This window comes from Delphinus delphis, chromosome 19 (assembly GCF_949987515.2).
Source record: "Delphinus delphis chromosome 19, mDelDel1.2, whole genome shotgun sequence".
Lineage (NCBI taxonomy): Eukaryota > Metazoa > Chordata > Mammalia > Artiodactyla > Delphinidae > Delphinus > Delphinus delphis.
In genome coordinates this window covers 25,531,251-25,553,508 of record NC_082701.1, presented here as the reverse complement: position 1 = coordinate 25,553,508, position 22,258 = coordinate 25,531,251, and the positions used below count along the sequence as shown (strand labels likewise).

General features: G+C 38.3%; 1 protein-coding gene across 3 annotated transcripts in view; it reads right to left on the bottom strand.

Moving 5' to 3' along the window:
• Positions 1–800: 800 nt before the first annotated feature.
• UTP18 (UTP18 small subunit processome component) overlaps positions 801–22,258 on the bottom strand; it is a 39,546-nt gene continuing 18,088 nt past the window's right edge. The window contains exons 8-14 of one of the 3 annotated variants that reach the window (XM_059996843.1): positions 20,663–20,763; positions 20,283–20,373; positions 17,454–17,577; positions 8,515–8,689; positions 3,538–3,680; positions 2,170–2,208; positions 810–971 (exon numbers count right to left, since the gene is read on the bottom strand). In XM_059996843.1, the coding sequence (XP_059852826.1) occupies positions 2,184–2,208; positions 3,538–3,680; positions 8,515–8,689; positions 17,454–17,577; positions 20,283–20,373; positions 20,663–20,763 (659 nt within the window). In that variant the 3' untranslated portion in view covers positions 810–971; positions 2,170–2,183. Of the gene's footprint in view, positions 972–2,169; positions 2,209–3,537; positions 3,681–8,514; positions 8,690–17,453; positions 17,578–20,282; positions 20,374–20,662; positions 20,764–22,258 lie in introns of all 3 variants that reach the window. The other 2 variants (XM_059996844.1, XM_059996845.1) reach the window with 2 other exon arrangements.

The window sequence follows — 22,258 nt, the reverse complement described above, 5'->3', positions numbered from 1 at the left end:
TAGAAAATGTTCTTTTAGAAAGATGCTGGGATACGTTAACACAATCCAGTGGGCTGCTCGAGGTCATCACCCGTAGACCTGGAAGGACCCTGAAGACACTGAAGGTACCCAGCACTGGCCTGTTTGTTTGTACATTTAAGTGGGATCTATTACTTCTCTGGGCAGAGCCAGAACCATTTTTTGTCATTGGAGTAACTTCCTTTTCTAACCTGCCATTTCTTTTCCACATTTTAGAAAGGAGGTGGGGTGAAATACATAATATAATGTCAGTTTTTCCTAAGAAACATAGGGACTTAAGCAAGGTTATACTATGATTAAAGAATTATGCAATCAACTGACAAACTTGGAACCTCAACTAAACTTTTAAGTTGGCGTCATGTACATTTCCAGGAAGGGGAGTGGCTAGTAATTAGTAGGACAAGCATACCAGGTTTTCATATGCCCCCTTCCCCACAAAGTAACAGTGACAATCATTTGAAGTACTAAGCCCAGAAAAGTCTTTTCGCTTCCACAACTACCTTTCTAGGAAAACCTGAAGGTTCAAAATTTATACCATTAGATCCCATGGTTCTCATAAATGTGGACTGACCTCCAGCTCATCAGAACCTCTGTTAGCTGATACCCAGAAACACAGAGAGATCTATGCTGGGAAAGGGGGAAATACTCATCAGGGTTAACTGTGAAACAGGAGTCTAACTACCTGTATTATTTTTGGCTACAGACAGGTGTTTCCAATCTCTCATGCTGGGTCTTAAAAGAAATGCACCCACATTAGCGTGTATGTAGGTGGAGAGGGAAGAACCACATACACTTAGTTTCAAACAAAAGTTACTATGGGTTTATTAAAACATTTCTGGTAACTTAAATAAGCACAGCTGGCTCAATATATCATTATCCTTATATTATCACTCATTCTGGAAAGTTTCTGAGAAGATTTATCAGGATGGGTTTCTCTTGTGGCTCAACTGGATCTGAGGAAAGAACAGAAGAAATTATATACTTGATTTATAGTCACTGGTCACCAACAAACAACATGCACTGGCAGTGCTGTTTTGGGAGGCAAGGCAGCTGGACTGCTTTCCCCTCCTGGCTAACGGTTTGCTCAAAATTCCACCACCTTCAAAAATTCTTTCCCCTAATTAAGTCTACATGCACTCCCAGAGTCTCTCCTCAACATTTATGAATCTCAGAGAAGACCAAATTAGTCAACTGTGATGAACAGCTGGTCGCAGCTCCACCTCAGAACCACCACCATATCTCAGGTGAAAAATCAAGCCATAGGAAGAGAAGCATGTCCTACTGTTTTAAATACCAAGCAGCAACTGGAGGAAGGCACAAATCTTGTACCTGGAAGTCAAAAGGTACAAACGTCCAGTTATAAGATAAATAAGTACTAAGGATGGGATGTACAGCATGATAAATATAACGAACACTGCAGTGTGTTATACAGGAAAGTGGTTGAGAGAGTAAACCCTAGGACTTCTCACCACACAGAAAAAAGTTTTTCTCTATTTCTTTAATTTTTATCTATACGGATGTTCACTAAACTTATTGTGGTAATCATTTCATGACGTATGTGAGTCAAATCATTATGCTGTACACCTGAAACTTATACAGTGCTGTATGCCAATTATATCTCAATGAAACTGGAAGAAAAAGAAATACATATATGGTGTATATGTGTACATATATGCATATGCCAAATATATCTACTATATACGGCAGCAAAACTAATGACCAACCATTAACTAGCTACAAGGCAAGCCACTTATAATCTCTCAAGAAACATACAAAATAAAAGGGTTTGAGCTTACGGAAGCTATAATTATATCTGGAGATACTTATCTCTCTCAGTTAAGTCTCTTCTCCTTTGTGGATTAAATATTCAGTAATTATAATTTTGATGACCATTATGGACACAATATTAAAGATCTGCCCTCAGAAGAACAGAGCCAGACTGTTGTGATTTGGGATAAAAAATTCCCAAGGAAGGTTCAAGTCCAACTAGGCTCTTCCTGATCTATATCCATCCCACTCCCTTAACTGAAGACAGCGCAACCCAGAGGCAAAGAAACAAAAATCAGTTAATATGGTCCCTCTGCCAATTGACAGCAATGGGTGTAACCTTAAAACTTTGTAGGATGAAAAAAAAGTGAAAGATTTTCTTACTTCAAATAATCTCTTTAAAAGTCTGAGTAATGATGCAACCTGAAAAAGTAAAAGACAAAATCATCAAAACAATTTTGTGATTACCCAGGATACTGTCAATCAGATCGCAGAATGACACTTAGGAAGACTTTGGTGCGGAAATGTAATCACAATCACTCTCACTAGGCAGCTAGGTGACTCCTCAAGCTGCCATTCTGAAGTATCCTAATGCTAATACCTCAGATTTTAGATAAAAGCCATCAGCTTGCTCCAAAGCATTACATCACGGTCTATGAAATACCTGATCAGCCACATCCAACAGAAATGCTGTCAGTCCAACCCACACGCTAGAAACAGTCTCACTAGAGACCAATGCTCTGGTGAAAACTCTAATGAGCTTTGGGGCTTAAGAAAAGAAACAAATCAGTTATAATAAACCAAAGCTTTGGAAGAGAATTCCTAAGTTCAGTAAGAATCTGCATCCTTTTATAAAATCCAAACTGAAAGAACCACTCCAAAAATGATGTGAAATGAGAATGATGGAATTATCAATTTTCCCGGTACCACCCAACCATTTTCCTTTCAAAGTAAGTAAAACTATAAGCCATATTATTGTTTGCTCTGTTCTCTTTTCAAAACCAATTTGTATTCCTCCTCTTCTTCACCCCAGATTTCAGTTTCTTTGAAAGCAGGCCTTCCCTGAAGCATACAAACATAAACACAGGGTTCTATGCAACATTCACTGCCAACACATGGGAGCAAGGAAAGGTGGCTATTATTTTTAAGTCACAGGTTCTCCCCCAGAGCTACCTTGTCACCTGTATCTTCTAGCAACAATGTAATTACATTTTATTTGTTCTTGCTTTATAGCCAAGTAGGTTGAGCACAGAAAAGAACCTGGAAAGAGCACAGCCTTTTGGTATCTTTGTAGTTAACATCCTTATTTACAGCTTACAGCTGCAGGAAAAGAAATACCTCTTAAAAAAAATCACTTACATCTAGTGGAATAAATAGAGCATTGTCAGGTCAACAAAGGCTAATCTAAACATAAGGCACCATGAAAGTGGCAGTATTATTAAAGTGGCAACTTTTCCTCAATCTGACGTTTTCAAAATATAGCTTCCCCCTTTCCTCCAAAAATTCCCCAAGTAAATTTTCTGCTAGAAAAATCTTATGGTAGAAAAATGCACATTTTTTTTAGATATGACGATGGGAGTCGACTATAAACACTCTATAATTTATCAGTTAATAATTCTTAATTATAATTAATAAACTACAGATCTAATAAATTATATATAATTATAGACTTGAGAATGTAACAACTTTATCTTCACATTTTCAAAGGAAGCTGAGACTTCTTTCTGACTTCTAAACATAAATAATACCTACCTATACATCAGGGCCTTGCCCTTTTCATTCCCCAAAGCAAAATAACCACTTCTGGGAGAAAAATCCATAGTATAAACAAGAGAAATATTCTTCTTTTTAACAACTGGGAAGTTTGAAAATACTGTACAGGAAGGAAGGTGGACCTGCAGGAAATAATAAAAAGCTTTAAACTACAACAACTAGGAGCTCATCTTTCTTAAATTTTAGTCTTCATTCTGTCATTTTGCTGGAACAAAAAGTTCATTTTGATTGTAGCACACATCAAGTACAGTTCTCTTAATAAGGCAAAGTGTTCCAAAATTAAAATTTGATTCTCAATGTGCTATTAACTAAGAAGGAAGGGAAGGAAGAGAAGAAAGTGCTTTCTTGATGCTGCATTAAAATGCAGCATCTAGCATGGGGCCTGGGAGGGTCAAACGAATAAGTGAATGAATAAAGTGAAAAGTCAACAGTAGAGCCCATTAATGCTCTAACTTAATAACCACAGTAAAGGATACTAAAATTTAATCACAAGGAACAGATACTTCAAACATTATGAAGAGTTGGAATCCAAGACAAAGTCATATCAAATCTTCCAATATCATCTAACTCCCCTTTTTTCACTTTTATCTCTCAATTTTGTGGTATATTCTTTGCCTTTTGCAATCTCTCCTTGAGGAGGGCTAAACCATGAAAACCTAGTTCATCAAGTGAAACTGTGTTCTGATTGAGAAAGAGCCAAAAGCTCACCCCAAGGCCAGGTCTCTTTCTCCAGGAAAGTCTACTTGGGGGAAAACAGGCCCAATCCAAGCTAGGCAAGACAAGTCCCCGTCCAATTTGTGGATAAATAAAACCCAAGCACGGAAGCCGTTACCTTAAGCAGACTAGGATTTTAACAAACTCTCATTTTCACACATTCTCTAGCTCTTCCAAGAAATACACCACCTTAATACTCACATACAGAATTATCATTCAGCTATTAATCATGGTAGTCTATCATCCTTCACTTTTAGATGAGACTTTAAACCACCCAATCAAGGTGATTTTCATAGACAAGTACCAGGTAAAACCCACTGTTAGATACACCTGTCTATTACACTGGTTTCAGTCAGTCACTAGGCCCTACTCCCCCAATAAATGCCTATTGACCATTTTTTGTCAAGAAAGTAAAGTTTACAGTGACTCTCCAAGCCATTTTCGATTATTTTCAACTTCTCTGGGAAGCAGGCTCTGCCTGCACAGCCTGGCATCAATGCAAAGGCACTAGAAGTGGTCTTGACCCATTAAAGCTAAGAAGTTCACAAAAGTTGGGGCACAAGACACAAAGCAATTTTTTAAAGTTCATTTTTACCAGAAGGTAGCTGTGTATTTTTCTAGCTAAATAAACAGAACAATTCTGTTACCAAAATTATCAGAAATACTACAGTAAATACAAACACCAAGTTTATGATGTAAATGGAGTCTCTTTAGATGTGGTGCCTTGTGCAACAAATAACCTACACAACTGTACACAGCGGCCATGGTTTCACACGACAAGCTGATGTGTTCTTCCTGATGGAGGATAAATACCAACTTATGGGCAATTTAATTTTTTTTTTTTTGCAGTACGCGGGCCTCTCACTGTTGTGGCCTCTCCTGTTGTGGAGCACAGGCTCCGGACGCGCAGGCTCAGCGGCTATGGCTCACGGGCCCAGCCGCTCCGCGGCATGTGGGATCTTCCCGGACCGGGGCATGAACCTGCGTCCCCTGCATCGGCAGGTGGACTCTCAACCACGGCGCCACCAGGGAAGCCCTGGACAATTTAATTTTAAATTTTATCTCCCCTACTGACTTGGATATCAGGGGCAAAAAACATGTTTATGCCCTCCTAAAAGACTCAACTGTAACTATTCCCCAGTGTTTTTAGTACATCTTCCCTCAGACCAATGACCCCCACCTGGTTAGAACTCAGCTGTGCTCTAACCTCTCTTTATGACCCCCGTATTAAAAGCTGTAATTGAACTAATAAGAAAAAGTCCTATAAAAACCCAACTTCTGGGCTTCCCTGGTGGCGCAGTGGTTGAGAGTCCGCCTGCTGATGCAAGAGACACGAGTTCGTGCCCCGGTCCGGGAAGATCCCACATCCCGCGGGGCGGCTGGGCCCGTGAGCCATAGCCGCTGAGCCTGCGCGTCCGGAGCCTATGCTCCACAACAGGAGAGCCACAACAGTGAGAGGCACGCGTACCACCAAAAAAAACCAACTTCTTTAATTCAGAAAGTTCCCTTTATCTCCAACGTAATTTCTGTATTACATTTAAGGGTCCAGATACCAAAATTCAACAAATAAAAGGTCTCTCATCCTTAATTTAATGGATAAGGAGTTCCACAACTTCTACAACATCCAAGATTGTAGATGTAATAACAATTTAACTTCTGAGTCTCTGACTGGTGCAATGGCTTAGATTCATATTCACTGCTTTGTGCTGGAGTAACAGAACTCTTTGGATCATTATAAGAGATTGCATTTAATGACACTACCACTGTTTCACTGAGGCATTCTGAAGCTATGCCTGGCTTCTTTCCATTAGATATTATGGTTGACTACCATTTAAAAAATGGGAGTTAAAAAAAAAAAAAAAAGGGAGTTGGCTGTTACTAATGAATTCCTTGTGTGATTTTGCCACAATAAAAAACCACAAATGCTGCCATGATCACTGAAGCAAACTAGGCAGAACTAACTACTAGGCATCTTGCAGAATACATTATGTCAACAGAGATTGATCCCATGGTTTTCTAAAACAACTTACTACCATTAAAATGATAAAAGGTTAATATGTACTAGTCCACCACTACCATTACAGGAGCGGAGATTTTAAAGCTGACTTGAATTAGGATCCCCTCATTTATCAAATGATTCATTCAAGAGGCAATAAAACACAATGCTATATTTTCCAAACACTTTTTCCAGCAGAACTCTTTCTTCCCTCAAAGAAAATCTTATGCAGAATGCCAATACATACCACAAGTAATACTGAAGCTGCTCTATATAATACAGGGAGGAGCTTAGCCTCCTACTTGCCCTACTTACCATCTGAAGTCCTATACACATTCTAGGGCTCTGAGGAGTTTAGTCAGAAAACCATTAAAATGTTAGAAAGAATATGGAATCTAGCATCACAGTTCACTGCCCTTTACTAGCTGCTGACTTGGGGTGAGCCAATCCTCTGAGGACTGTTATTTGGCTCAAAATATTTTTGTACAATTCTTTATAAATCTTTGTAAACTATACACTATTAAAGCTGATGAAGTGTGTACGGTTTATTTGCTGAGTAAGCAAGATAAAAATAAGAATCTCTGTAAAGTGCTTATGGTATACACATAACAATAGCACAGTGTAATGCTGCCATTCAAAGTTCTATGCCATCTGCATACCTGGCCCACAGCAAGTAACTGTTGAATGAATGAAGAAATTGGTTCTGCCTGAAGGGTAGGAAACTTCACACAGATGGAGTGACATTTAAGCTGAACTCTGAGGTTGGGCAGAAAAGAGTCAACACTGGCCTGAGGCTGCTATCCTTAGAAAGGCCCGCTTGCAAGTGGCTCTTAGATGGCGTCTGGGAACTTGACTGGCATACAGGTCCCTACACACATGGGAAACTTTCCCTAAATGATAAGGACAGCTCACTATGCCTAAATGATTTGTCTCATGTGGTTTATGCTGAACACTTGCCTTTACTTCTGGGAGCCTTTACTTTGGGTACCTCCTAGGCAGAGGGTACCTACATGATCAACCCCCAATAAAAACCTTGGGCACTGAGTCTCTAATGAGCTTCTCTGGCAGAAAACACTTAACACATGTTGTCACAATTTGCTGTTGGAGGAATTAAATGTGTCCCATGTGACTTGCACTGGGAGAGGACTTGTATTAAATGCGTCCTATGTGACCTGCGCTGGGAGAGGACTTGTATTAAACGTGTCCTATGTGACCTGCGCTGGGAGAGGACTTGTATTAAATGTGTCCTATGTGACTTGCACTAGGAGAGGACTCTTGGAAGTCTGTGCCTGTTTCTTCCAGGTTTCACCCCATGCACCTTTTCCTTTTGCTGATTTTGCTTTGTATCCTTTCTCTGTAATTATTCTTAGCCATGAGTATGACCACATTCTGAGTCCTGTGAGTCCTTTTATTTACTATTCTATTCACCAAACCTGGGGGAAGTCCTGGGGATCCCTGGCACAGAGCTATCTTCACAAGTAACTATCCAGCTATTTAAATTGCACTCTTTGTACACAATTTATTTTCAAAAATTAAGAACTGCCTCTACTCCATTATGACACCAGGCCTTAAAAAAGTAGATGAAGAAAGAAAACTAGGGATTTCCCCGGTGGCACAGTGGTTAAGAATCCGCCTGCCAATGCAGGGGACACAGATTCGATCCCTGGCCCAGGAAGGTCCCACATGCCGTGGGGCAATTAAGCCCGTGTGCCACAACGTCTGAGGCTGAGCTCTAGAGCTCACAAGCCACAACTACTGAGCCTGTGTACCATAACTACTGAAGCCTGCACACCTAGAGTCCGTGCTCCACAACGAGACGCCACCTCAATGAGAAGCCTGCGCACCACAACTAGAGAAAGACCGTGCACAGCAACGAAGACCCAATGCAGCCAAAACTAAATGAATGAATTAATTTAAAAAAAAAACTATAGAGGAATGAAGTGTTTGCTTTAAACATATTCCTTCATGTGTATGCCGAAAGAAACCTCTGAAAATGAAGACTACCACTTAAGAAATGCTAGGAATGGACAGCACAGCTTTCCCAAAAGAACTGACATAATACAAATTTGGTGGCTACTGTTAGTCATTTCTATAATAATACCCAAAAGCTACAGTATAAGGAATTTCTACATCAAAAGAGGCTACTCTTTTTAAAATAATCCAACACTTTCCTATTATCTTTCCATGTTTTCAACTTTAAATTTTAAAATTATCAATGCTAAAAGGAAAGGGTAAAGAAATATTACCAATCTGACTGCTTCTTTCATTTTTTCTGAAGCAATTGCCAAGATTTCTGTAGTAGGATTGAAGGTCAGAGAAGTAACACCTGTAACCAAGTTCATTATAGCTTTTATTGGCTTTGGGTTTGCTTCTTGGAGACAAGAATCTTGATTGTATATGTTTACCACTCCACAATTAGAACTGCAAAGAGAAAAAGGAATACAACAGATTAAAAACAAGCAAAAGAGTTTTCACCACCTAAGTGAATAAAGATTTAACCCCCCAAACTGATATTTACAGGAATCGTATTGTGTTACACAGGGACCATGGGCTGGAGAGTTCATCCCAAGGCAAAAGCTAGACACAGTCTATCAGTTCTACTGTAGTCTTACTGAACTCTTGTTAACTCTGGCAGCTTTTTAGTTACTAGCCTAGCTAGAAAATCCTACAAAGCGTAAAATCTTCATTATTCATTCCTTCAATAACTATTTACTGAATTTCAACTCTATGCCAGGCACTATTTAATCGCCTGGGATGCAAAGGTGAACAAAAGAGAGTAAGACTGCCACTCTCATGGTATTTATGGCCAACCTAACATCCTAATATGCGAATGAGAGCTGTCCTTCCCCTATCTAAATAGGTCTCCTCCTTTCCTTTTTTATTCTATTCTATTTATGAGAACTTCCAAAACAGTGCTGAACAACAGCTGTAACAGCAAGCATATTAATTTTTTGCTCTACCAGGAATATCTACAGTCAAGAGTTATGGAAATGATCATCCACTCCAAGTTTACTGAAACATTTACCAGCAATGAATTATACCCAATATTCATAAAAAGTAGATCTTAATGGCTTTAACAGAATCATCCACAGACAAGAACTTTCAGTAAACTTTTTGCCCTCAGTGTTCAGACAAACTAACGTTATGGGCATCATTTGTAAGGAATAAGAATAAGGTACTTGTAATTCATAGATACTTAATTCAAACTTAATTAGCAAATGCAACATCAACCTGAAAGATGCAAGAAATTAAGCCTCAAACTAACAAGGGCAACACACATGTATTCCACTAAGTGTTCTCTCATTCCTATACTCATTCTCACTTAAGCTTACTGCCTACAGTGAACCAGGCACAGTGCATACACAAGATAAATTCAGTTCACATACAAGATTCCATAGCTTGAAATTATAGCCAACACACAAATAGTATGTTAGATTTAGTGCTTTAAAGTCTTCAAACTGCTTACATATACAGTTTTTGATATATATTTCATATACATTAAGAACGCCTTAATTTAAGGACAGCTAACTATATAGTCCATATTAACCACTCAGGAGAAACAATATATATCCTGGGTTTATATAATTTTGTTATGGACTGAACGTCTGTGTCCCACTGAAATTCTTATGTCGAAATCTTAATCCGAAATGTAATGGTATTAGGAGGTGAGCCTTTGGGCGGTAATTAGGTCATGAATGGGATTAGGGACTTTATATGATCTTTTTTTTTTTTTTTTTTGCGGTACGCGGGCCTCTCACTGTTGTGGCCTCTCCCATTGTGGAGCACAGGTTCCATATGCGCAGGCGCTCAGCGGCCATGGCTCACGGGCCCAGCCGCTCCGCGGCATGTGGGATCTTCCCGTACCAGGGCACGAACCCGTGTCCCCTGCATCGGCAGGCGGACTCTCAACCACTGCGCCACCAGGGAAGCCCAGGGACTTTATAAAAGTGACCCCGGAGGCTCTCTCACTCTCTTTTCACCCTGTGGGGTCACAGCAAGAAGCCAGCCTATTGCAACCTGGGAAGAAGGCCCTCACCAAGGACCCAAGCATGCTGGCAACCTGATTTCAGACTTCCAGTCTCCAGAAATGTGAGAAATAAGCTTCTGTTGATTATAAGCTACCAATCTATGGTACTTTGTTACAATAACCTAAGACAAAATTTATATTTTCCTTATTTATATATTTGACTTGGATCAAAATATCTATTCACTGTACTTATTTTATACTAAATCTCTTTTCTTGCTGAAAACTAATTTATGCCTAAATCCATCTTAATTAAAGATGAAAAGTTATAATCCATATACTCTCTTCTAAATATCAATTTTAGATCAAATCTTATCCTCGTGAACATCAGAGTACCCTTAAATATAGCCTATGTTGCTTAGATGTGTGGAACAAAAATGGTACAAGTTAATCATTTTGACATATGGAAACTTACAGTGGTTATTTGTGCTAAAATATATTGATAACTGATTCTAATATGCTACTGAGAGTGGTTATTTATTGAATGATATCTATATAACCAGCAATATGCAAACTGTCACAGGAACACAGAATATCAGAAGGAATTTAACCCCAGAAAAAATACACCTGCAAGAAATACCCAGAAATACAGGAGAACATAAGCTAAGCTCTTTACGTGATCTAGAACCTCAAAGAAGGGAAAAATCAATATGAGGTGAAGTTGCTCCAGTGAAGCTCTGTGGAAGAGGTAGGTAAGACGTGAGATGGAGAAGGGAAATATTAGGTTAAAAAAACAAACAAAGAACAACAACAACTAAAACCAGGTATCGTAAGTGGAAGAACAGGACCAAAGGGAGAAAGGAGCTCATCCCTGAAATCCAAACTAAAGAAACAGACATGACTGTTATCTTTCCACCCTCAACCACAGCTGATTGGACTAGAAGCAGGTTCTTGAATCAAGAAGCCAATCCATTAGCAGATCAGCAACCATGACGTATCCTGGTACACAAAAATCTTCCCCAACAGGAATGATGGCAATTAACCACATCAACCTACCTCTAGTGTCTCTCTCATCTCATTTACCCCCATGGACCATCAGTGTCTTTAATTCCACTCACTTCTAACTGCTTGTGGAACAGCACCGTGACACGCCTATCTCTGGCACGCCTCCCTCCTCCACCCTCATTCTATGGACAACTCCACTCTTCTGGCTGTCTTGGCCAGGAGCCTGATAATGTCACTGCTTCTCTCCCATCCCAATTTTCTAAGCAGTTATGACATATGTTACAAGCATTGTTTACCTATCTCCCTATTCCCATTCCCACCTTTACTACTTAATGCCTGGATTATTGCAATGACCTCAAGGCTCATCTACCTGCACCTCTATTCCCCTTCTGAAGGCTGTCATGCAAATTATCTACTTCAAACTCTAAAATTCAAATATCATCATGTTTCTCCTCTGCTTAAAAACTCTTAACGGTTTCTCTTTCCACTTAATGTCCATATTCTTCGACACAGCATAAAAGACCTTTCTACAAGTTATCCCCTGACTGCTTACCTTTGTAGCCTAACCCCCCTTAAGAGTCATCCCATCCAGACTTCTCTCAGAACACAAACCTGAACTTTCTCATCCTTTCCACTATCTGCAATGCCTTTCTTTGAACCCCACCTGGCCCTCAAAATGGCCAGCTCAAGTGCCAATATCCCCCAAACCCTTTTCCAGACATTCAACAATAACAGCCTTCACCATTCCTAACATTCTTAAAATTAAAACACTGTATCTCAACTGTAGCCCTTAAGACGTCTCACCTTGTAAATAGAGATACATGTATGCATGTCCTCACATAAGATCAAAAACTATGAGAAGGTGATGATGCATAGTTCTATCTCACAATCTCCAGCTCAATGCTCAATAAATGTTTTTATGAATGAGGAAACTGAAGCAAAAACATATCCCTGAATAAAACAGGTTTTCCTTGCGTTATAAAGCATACATGTCCTGAACAATCTCTAGATGAAGCAAAATGAAACCCATTTTATATGTTCAATGAGAGCACTAAAATTAAAGAACTACTAATTCCAGGCCCTAAATCATAACAAATTTCATACTTTTCTATAGCCCTGAATTATTCAGTATTCTTTTAAAATAAAATCAAAAATACTTGGGGGTGGCAGTGTGGAAAGAACACAGAACTGGAAACTAGACAACATGAGTTCCAGATCCAGCTCTGCCAATAACTAGTTGATAAGTAACAACACTTGAATTACCTAACTAATAGACCTCAGTTTCCTTATCAATAAAATGACTGGATTAGACTGGCACTACTCAGTATACCTTTCTGTGATTATGGAAATACTCTATAGCTGTGCTGCTCAATATGATAGCCACTAGACACATGTGGCTACTGAATACATAAAATGTGGCCAGTGTCATCAAGGAACTAGATTTTTTAAAAATTTTAATTAATTTAAAATTAAATAGCACATATGGCTAGAAGTTACTGCGATGGACGTGCAGAATTAGACTAAGACACCAGCAAGAAATTAAAAACAGATATACAAACAAATGGAAAGGTAACAGAAAAGGGACAATCATCATCAGAATAAACTAATACTGAAAATATCTTAGAAAGAGAAACTTTTTGTTAGCTTTAAGTTATAAAAGACTAGTTTCCACATTCTCCCAATCCAGGTAGATTACTGAAATCACAAAAATCCTGAAGCAAAGTTTTAAGCTAAGGGTTTAAAACACAGATTTAAGTAGGAAAAATAGCAATCTAAGGTATATTTAGACATTTTAAAAGATAAAAGATAAAGCTAATAAAAGCTGAAGCACAGAATGTTTGAAGCTGATGTTCCAAAGGGATTACATACATGGCACAAAAGGATTCATTCTAAAGACACACTGGACTAAATGTTCTTTACTTCTTGTAAGACTCCTTAATTTGCAAAACTCCTAGTGATTGTACCATTTTATATTTAAACACATCAACACACAGAGATGTACCTTTAAAAAGGCAGTAGAACTCAACCATAAAAAACAATGAAATGTTGCCATTTGCAACAACATGGATGGACTTGGAGGACATTAAGCTAAGTGAAATAAGTCAGAGAAAGACAAATACTGTATGACACTTATATGTGGAATCTAAGAAATATAACAAACTCATAAATGTAACAAAAAAGAAACAGACACAGATATAGAGAACAAACTAGTGGTTACCAGTGGGGTGAGGGAAGCGAGTAGGGGCAAAATAGGGGTAGGGGTCTAAAAGGTACAAACTATTATGTATAAAATAAGCTACAAGAATATATCGTACAACACAGGAAATATAGCCAATATTCTAATAACTATAAATGGAGTATAAACTTTAAAACTGTGAATCACTGTACTGTACATCTGTAACTTACATAATATTGCACATCAACTATACTTCAATAAAATAAAACAGCCCAGACAAAACTATAATTCAAAAAGATACATGCACCCCTATGCTATGAGCAGCTCTATGTACAATAACCAAGACACAGAAGCAACCTAAATGTCTGTCGACAGATGAATAGATACGGATGTGGTATATATTTATATTCAATGAATATACTCAGCCATAAAAAAGAATAAAATAATGCCATTTGCAGCAACATGGACGGACCCAGAGATTATCATATTAAGTAAAGTAAGTCAGAAAGAGAAAGACAAATACCGTATTATATCACTTATATATGTGGAATCTAAAATACGACACAAATGAACATATCTACAAAACAGAAACAGACTCACAGACATAGAGAACAGACCTGTGGTTGGGGGTGGTGGGGAGGGGCGGGAGTGTGGGATTAGCAGAGGCAAACTATTAGATATAGGATGGATAAACAACAAGGTCCTACTGCATAGCAAAGGGAGCTATAGTAAATATCCTGGGATAAACGATAATGGAAAAGAATATGAAAAAGAATACATATGTATAACTGAGTCACTTTACAGCAGAAATTAACACACCATTGTAGATCAACTGTACTTCAATAAAATTTTTAAAAAGAAAACAAACAAAAATTTTAAAGGTTAAAAGCTCCAGCTCTGGAGCCAGACTATTTGTAATCTTGGGTCTTCCACTTACTGTCTGACCCTAACCAAGTTACTTAACTCACAGTGCCTCAGCTTCCCCACCTGTAAAGCAGGGATCATAGTACCAATATCATGGAGTAGGAAATGAGAATTAAGTTAGATTATATATGAGAAGATATCTATATATATATTTATATACACACATACATATGTAGCTTACATATATACACACACACACACAAAATACACATATACAGCTATATATGAAAAACAGTGCTTGGCAGATACTCAGTGCTGAAAAATTTTGCTATTAATATTATAAATCTTTTTATTATAATTATTATTCAGAGCACAGTTTAAGACTATTTAGATGGAAACTAGTAAAAAGACAATCTTAATTTGTGTATTTTTAAGAAGGTAATGAAGACTAAAGTCAACAAGTATCTAACCATCTGATAGAACTTTGATGAGAAAATATAAAAACAGGTATTTTTATGGCTTTGACCAACAGTTCTCAAAATACAAAGAGCCCGAAGTGGTTTATCGGTTGCACACCCCCAGTCAAGGCAGGAGCCCAAGCCAGTGACGTTCCATGACTGCAGCACAAGATGCTCCTAACTTCTTCACTGTAAAGCAGAGAAAATAAAGCAACAGCAACAAGATACAGGGGATTCTCCAAGTCACCTTACGGGGCCACCTGAATTTAGTGAGCTATCTTCTGAAGTCTATGTATTCAAAGAGCTGTCACATGCAAAGGAGAGAATATGCCAGGTCTCAACTTCCCATTCTTCAATATACAGTGCTTTGTAATACATAGCCAGCATTCAAATTTTTCTTTTTCTTTTTCTTTTTTTTTTTCCTGACTGACTTCTAGACTAGATAGGAAGTCACAAAACACACTACTGCATATACAGAAGATGCAGCAAAGGTACAACTTAACTAAGATTCTACCCAGTAGAGCGAGAAGGGCACTGCACCTGGAAAAGTAAGACTGCAGGCTTCAAGACCCCTCCTTATCAATGATTTCAGTTGTGTCTTACAGAACGCTTCAGGGCATCAGCGCCCCCAACCTGTAAGGAAGGGTTAGCCCCTAATGATTTCCCAAGTATGTCCTAACACTGATGTACAAATTAATGTGAAAACTTTCTAAAAATATGCAGCAATCCTTATATTAACCAAAGCCATAAAAAAAGATACTGCAAACTAACAGACCTCTCTATTTACAACATTCTTAGTTTCCCTATTTCCCTATCAGAGCAAAGCCGTAAATCAAAAGCAACCACTTTATGCCAGGACACTGAGAAGAGTTAATAGACACTATCAGACGAATTTTGAGATCAAGGGAGGAGTTTATTCCCAGCAGCAAAGTCCAGGATAGAGAAATTTCACACCAGTACATGGAGAGGGGTAAGAGAGGGAGGTGCGAGGAAGGGAAGGAGCAGCCAGCCAACCAGTCAAGTGAGTTCAGTTTCTCCTACCTCTGCCCTGATTCCACCACCAACTCTTCCCCGTCTGTCTGATAACATGGGAAATTCCTCTAACAAGGGTTAAGGCCTTTCTTTCCAGGTTTAACAATAAAAACCTAATAATGGTCTTTGACCAAGCACATCAGAATTCAATTACACTGAAAGGCAATTAAAATCCAATGAGTTTAAACAACTAATACTAGATTCTTTCCTCTTTGGGCCCTTCAAAGGCGATTAATAAAAAGTGATACAAAAAAGAGAGGCAAGGACTAGAAAAAGATTAACTTCACAGATTTGAGTGAAGGTTATGTTTGTGCAGTTATTCTTTCCCACATAAAGGCAAAAGCAGGTCTGCTTAAAATTATTTATAATTAATTTAAATACCAGTCTTCATTCTAAAGGAGCTTTAGTCTCAGAAGACCTGCTAATCATGAACTGCTGCCATAGTGCACAGTGCTCTAGCAACGCTGGGCTCAGGCTGCCCTACTGCCTATGGCAGACCCACGTGATGTTAGCCTGGCCTCCAAGCTCCACAGCCTGGTTCCACTTTCCTTTCTTCCCAGGCCCCAAGGTAGCTGCTGACCAATTTCCAAATGGTGGTAGGGATATTTATAAGCAGTTTCCCCAATTTTAACCTTTGAAGGAGTGAAATGAAGAAAAAGTGGTGAGTATGCTATAACGGCAAGACCCACTGGACCTCCCACCAAGGGAGAATTTGAAATCTCTTTATGGATCAATTGTGTTTAGTCTAAGAAAGTCATGAAGATTGACTTCTGGAAGTTCTAAAATTATAGGTGCTGATTAGTGATTTGGTAGGTAAAATCGTTTAGAATTACAGGTAAGTATCCAATACCCCCTCCTCCCACCCTGCATCTTTAAAATCAAGTAGGACAATAAAGCCATCTTTTCCCCAGTGTAATAACCATTTTTTTCAGCAATGACACAATAACATGTTCTAGATAATATTTTCAAAGTCTCTAAAATACTAACAACAGTGTTCCCAAAAAACATGTTTTTGGTTTATACCACCTAGCTAGCTAAAGGCAAAAATGCTTTAAGTATCTTTAAGACTTAAACAAATATTTCAAACATAAGAAAACATACCATACATAAGGTAGTCCAGTATTTTCATTGCTGAAGAGCTGAAAAACTGCCATTAGTATTATTAAACACAAATATTAACAAGTATTATTAAGACAATAAAATGTAAGACCTGGGTTTATTAATTTCATATTACTAGTTTATAAACAGAACTACTAGGCACCATTCAGTATACTCAATTCTTTTTTTTTTTTCTTTCTTTTTATAAGTTTATTTATTTTATTTTTGGCTGCGTTGGGTCTTCGGTGCTGCACACGGTCTTTCTCTGGTTGCAGCAAGCAGGGGCTACTCTTCGTTGTGGTGCGCGGGCTTCTCCTCGCGGTGACTTCTCTTGTTGAGGAGCAGGGGGTTCTAGGCGCTTTAGTAGTCGTGGCTCGTGGACTCTAGAGCGCAGGCTCAGTAGTTGTGGTGCACGGGCTTAGTTGCTCCACGGCATGTGGATCTTCCCGGACCAGGGCTTGAACCCATATCCCCTGCATTGGCAGGCGGATTCTTAACCACTGCGCCGCCAGGGAAGCCCCTCAATTCTTTAATATTTTCTCATTAGCAAAAGGTGATTAAAGGTTACCAGAACCTCAGTTTACTTACCCACAAGCCACATACTGTCCATTCCTAGACGTGGCAATGCTTAATCCATATAAACTGCCTTCATCAACAAATCTGTTAAGGCACTTCCTAGAGTTCACATCCCAAACATAAACGTCTCCATCCCCTGAATGAAACAGCCAAAAATTGGGTTTGGTTAATTTTGTTTTAAACTTGAAAGGCAAGTGAACTGACTATTCTTAGTCCCTCTTTAATAGTACAAGATACTACAAATAAAGACCTACTATATACTATAATTGTCCTAGGTCTAGAAAACTGGCCTAAAAATGTTTCTTGTATACATTTTCATATATAGAAAACTACATCCTCATTAGTCATTAATAAACAATATCTTTAGGTTTAGAGTGAAAATCACAAACTCTTGGCTTGAGTTGAACTTTCAGAAAAAGTTTCTACATTTCACTCAGATAAATTATTGGCGCAAAATTTGAAAAAACAAAAAACCCACCAGCAAAGGTTTTCCAACATCTATCAAGAGGTATCAGAGTACCAAACATGTAAGGCTAGGTGATCTAGATACCAAACTGAGGATGAAGTTGACGACAGAGGAGGAAATGAAGAACGAACTGCTCCAGACCAAAAGGAATTTATAATTTAATTAAGGAGGTATGGATAATTTACTGTAGTAAGCACAAATAGTTTAGAGAAGGGAGAATGTGTGAAAGATAAAGGATATTAAATCTGATGAGAACACAAATATTTTCATGATAGAAATGGCCATCTAATTGCCAAAATCAGTCCTCCTTTTTTCTCTCTCCTATACACTCAATATTGATGATCACCCCCTTCCTCACACCCATTATAGATGTGTATAATGACCCTATACCCATCTCAAAGATGGCTCCTCACTCATGTATTTCATCTTTCTTTTATGTGGATATTGCTCTAACGTTCACCCTTCTATACTATTATCCTTCCAATGAGAATTCAATGAATCTCACTGTTTCAACTGTTTCATTAAGAAACAAAATTTCCCAGGCTGGCATAAGGGTTTAGGTTAGGTAGAAGTAAAATATGTATTTAGAAAAAATTTAATAGGCTCAAATTTTAAAAACTTTATGTCTGTCTGTAGGGTAATGGTACGATAAAGGAAGGGGTTTAAAGATCAGCCTAGCTAGCAACAGACTAAAATGGGAACAGAAGGGATCAAGGGCAGGAAGACCATCTAGAAAGCAAGTGTATTAGATGGTCATAAGTTGATGTTGACTTAAGAAGCAATAATTAATCCAAGAGAAAACAAAAAGAAAAAACTGGTTCAGCTAAAAAGATAAAAGGTAAATTCTTTCTTCAACACTCCTTCTATCAAAATATTCTTTATATATATAAAACAATAAATATGAACAATATGCCACCAATCACATAAATCACTCCTTACAGAAGAAGGAAAGGAGGAAGGGGAGGGGGGAGAACACCAATCAAAATATAGGTAACCCCTAACTTACCAAGGCTCAACTTTTCATTACTCCTTCTCTGATTTTAGGACCTTTCTTATGGTAAATTAGACCTCCATGGTACTAACCTAATTTGTAAATATTTAACATCTATATCCAATTCATATAACCAAATCTCAGTATCTGTGCTGACCCTTCAACTCTTCTCCCCAACTCTGACTCTCCCAGGATCCAAGGGCCATTTCATTAGGAGCATTATTTCTCTGAACCAATGTTTATTCCTTACCCCTCATAAAACCTAGCATATTAATTAATAGAGACTATATATGCTGCTGACATTCTTATATTATTGGATTAAAAACATACAAATGTAAGTAACTCAACCTTGTGAAAGTTTGATTCTGGGCCAAAACCAAAACAAAAATTAAAGTTAATGCTAAACTTAATCCTTTTTTAAAAAAAAGTTATGAATAGATTGAAGAATACTCCTCACTGGCAGAACCACTCTAATTCCTCCCACTACCAAACAGCATGAGCTACGCTGAGCTTGTGATGGTCCCCAAGATCCTTTAGGAAAAGGCGTAAGAGTCACAGGACAGTCAGAAAGGCCAGCAGAAAAGCACAAGATTAGAGACTGTCAGGAATGATAAAGGGTTGGTTGGTAGTACTAAAGAAATGTCAGAATGAGATCAGAATTGTTTTCAGTCAGTAATGAATAAAATTCCAAACATTATCCAAGTCAAAAGAGGCTAATAGAAGTGATGATTCTAAGTAACTTTCAAAAAGAAAGTAAGAAAGTCTCAGAATAAATCATCTTTTAAAATGCATTTTCTGGGGACTTCCCTGATGGTGCAGTGGTTAAGAATCTGCCTGCCAACGCAGGAGACACGGGTTTGATCCCTGGTCCGGGAGGATCCCACATGCCATGGAGCAACTAAGCCCGTGCACCAAAAACTACTGAGCCTGTGCTCTAGAGCCCGCGAGCCACAACTACTGAGTTCGCATGCCACAACTACTGAAGCCCACACACCTAGAGCCCGTGCTCTGCAACAAGAGAAGCCACTGCAGTGAGAAGCCCACACACCACAACGAAGAGCAGCCCCCGCTCGCCACAACTAGAGAAAGCCCGCGCGGCAACGAAGACCCAACATAGTCAAAAATTAACTAATTAATTAAATAAAATGCATTTTCTTCCCATCTTTTCCCCAAACAGTGCATGTTAAGTGGTTAACCCTTCACCATTACTAGTTAGTAAATGAGAAGGCAAACAGCAATGAAAAATGAATTGTAAAAATAAAAATGATTTTCTTACTAACACAAAAAAGTCTAAAATCAAACACAGTTTTGGTTAAAGTTGGTACTTAAACACACCCAAAGCTTCAAAGAAGCTTCGGATCATCTTATCATTAACTTAACTTACCTGAAGATGCATATACTTTCTTACTGTCTGAAGAGAATGTGGATGCTGCAATCCTTCCATTAATTTTCATACTACCAAGTAGCTCTTTAGTCTGGAAGAACAATAAATATTATTTATCAAATTGTTAGGCGCTGCAGAGAAGAATCACAACGTGCAGAATAAAAGCAATCTAGTTCTCTATTTTGAGCACCTACTCAACTTTGTTTTTGCCTACCCTCAAAAAAAAAATTCTTCCCGAACTGCCCACAACTTCTCCCGAAGTCTCAATATGTTCCTCTACTTGAGATGCAGATTTAAGGACACCATGAGTTATGGTTCAAGACCATCCCTACACTGATGTCTTATCCTAGAAGAACAAGCAACCCGTAATAATGGTTCACCTTCATTGACAGCAAGTGAAAATATCCAGCAACACCATTTATAAGCAAAAAGGACCCATCTGGGGAGACTTCGAAGCTCCTCACTATCTTCTCCTTCAAACCTAAGAAAAGAGATGAATCAATAAGGATTAATGGTTTACAGTAAAGCTTTCACTGACAACTGAGAGTTCCTTATTTTTTAAGTGCCTTAAATAAAACATGGGCTCAGACTCTGAATAAGTCTGACCCCATGCATCCCTGAGTATGACCGAAATACAAGGTCACTACAAAATGCTTAGCAAACTTCTGTTCTTTGTCTTGGTTAACATTCACCATTCTAATTACAGGCCTGAGAGCCAGCTCTCCAACCAGTAAACTTATCGACTAATTTTCCAAATGTAAACGGTAATACCTGTAAGTAACTAAAAGGATAAATTATACTTCTTTGTCAAAACGTTCATCACCAGAACGAAAACACACTGCCACAGAAACAGCTAAAACACAGTAACATGCAGAAACTAGTTGCTAGCCAGCTACTAAACATCCCATGATGAATGGGAGTCTAATTCTTAACTTTGTGGATCAAAAAGAAAAAACAAAACAAAACCATGTGTCAGTAGTGTATTCAAGAATTGATAAAGAAGAAGTAAAGTTGTCACTTTACTTTTTTGCAGATGACACGATACTATACATAGAGAATCCTAAAGATGCTACCAGAAAACTACTAGAGCTAATCAATGAATTTGGTAAAGCAGCAGGATACAAAATTAATGCACAAAAATCTCTGGCATTCCTATACACTAATGATGAAAAATCTGGAAGTGAAATTAAGAAAACACTCACATTTACCATTGCCACAAAAAGAATAAAATATCTAGGAATATACCTAAGGAGACAAAAGACCTGTATGCAGAAAATTATAAGACACTGATGAAAGAAATTAAAGATGATACAAATAGATGGAGAGATATACCATGTTCTTGGATTGGGAGAATCAACATTGTGAAAATGACTCTACTACCCAAAGCAAACTACAGATTCAATGCAATCCCTAGCAAACTACCACTGGCATTTTTCACAGAACTAGAACAAAAAATTTCACAATTTGTATGGAAACACAAAAGACCCCGAATAGCCAAAGCAATCTTGAAAAACGGAGCTGGTGGAATCAGGCTCCCTGACTTCAGACTATACTACAAAGCTACAGTAATCAAGACAGTATGGTACTGGCACAAAAACAGAAAGATAGATCAATGGAACAGGATAGAAAGCCCAGAGATAAACCCACACACATATGGTCACCTTATCTTTGATAAAGGAGGCAGGAATGTACCGTGGAGAAAGGAGAGCCTCTTCAATAAGTCGTGCTGGGAAAACTGGACAGGTACATGTAAAAGTATGAGATTAGATCACTCCCTAACACCATACACAAAAATAAGCTCAAAATGGATTAAAGACCTAAATGTAAGGCCAGAAACTATCAAACTCTTAGAGGAAAACACAGGCAGAACACTCTATGACATAAATCACAGCAAGATCCTTTCTGACCCACCTCCTAGAGTAATGGAAATAAAAACAAAAATAAACAAATGGGACCTAATGAAACTTCAAAGCTTT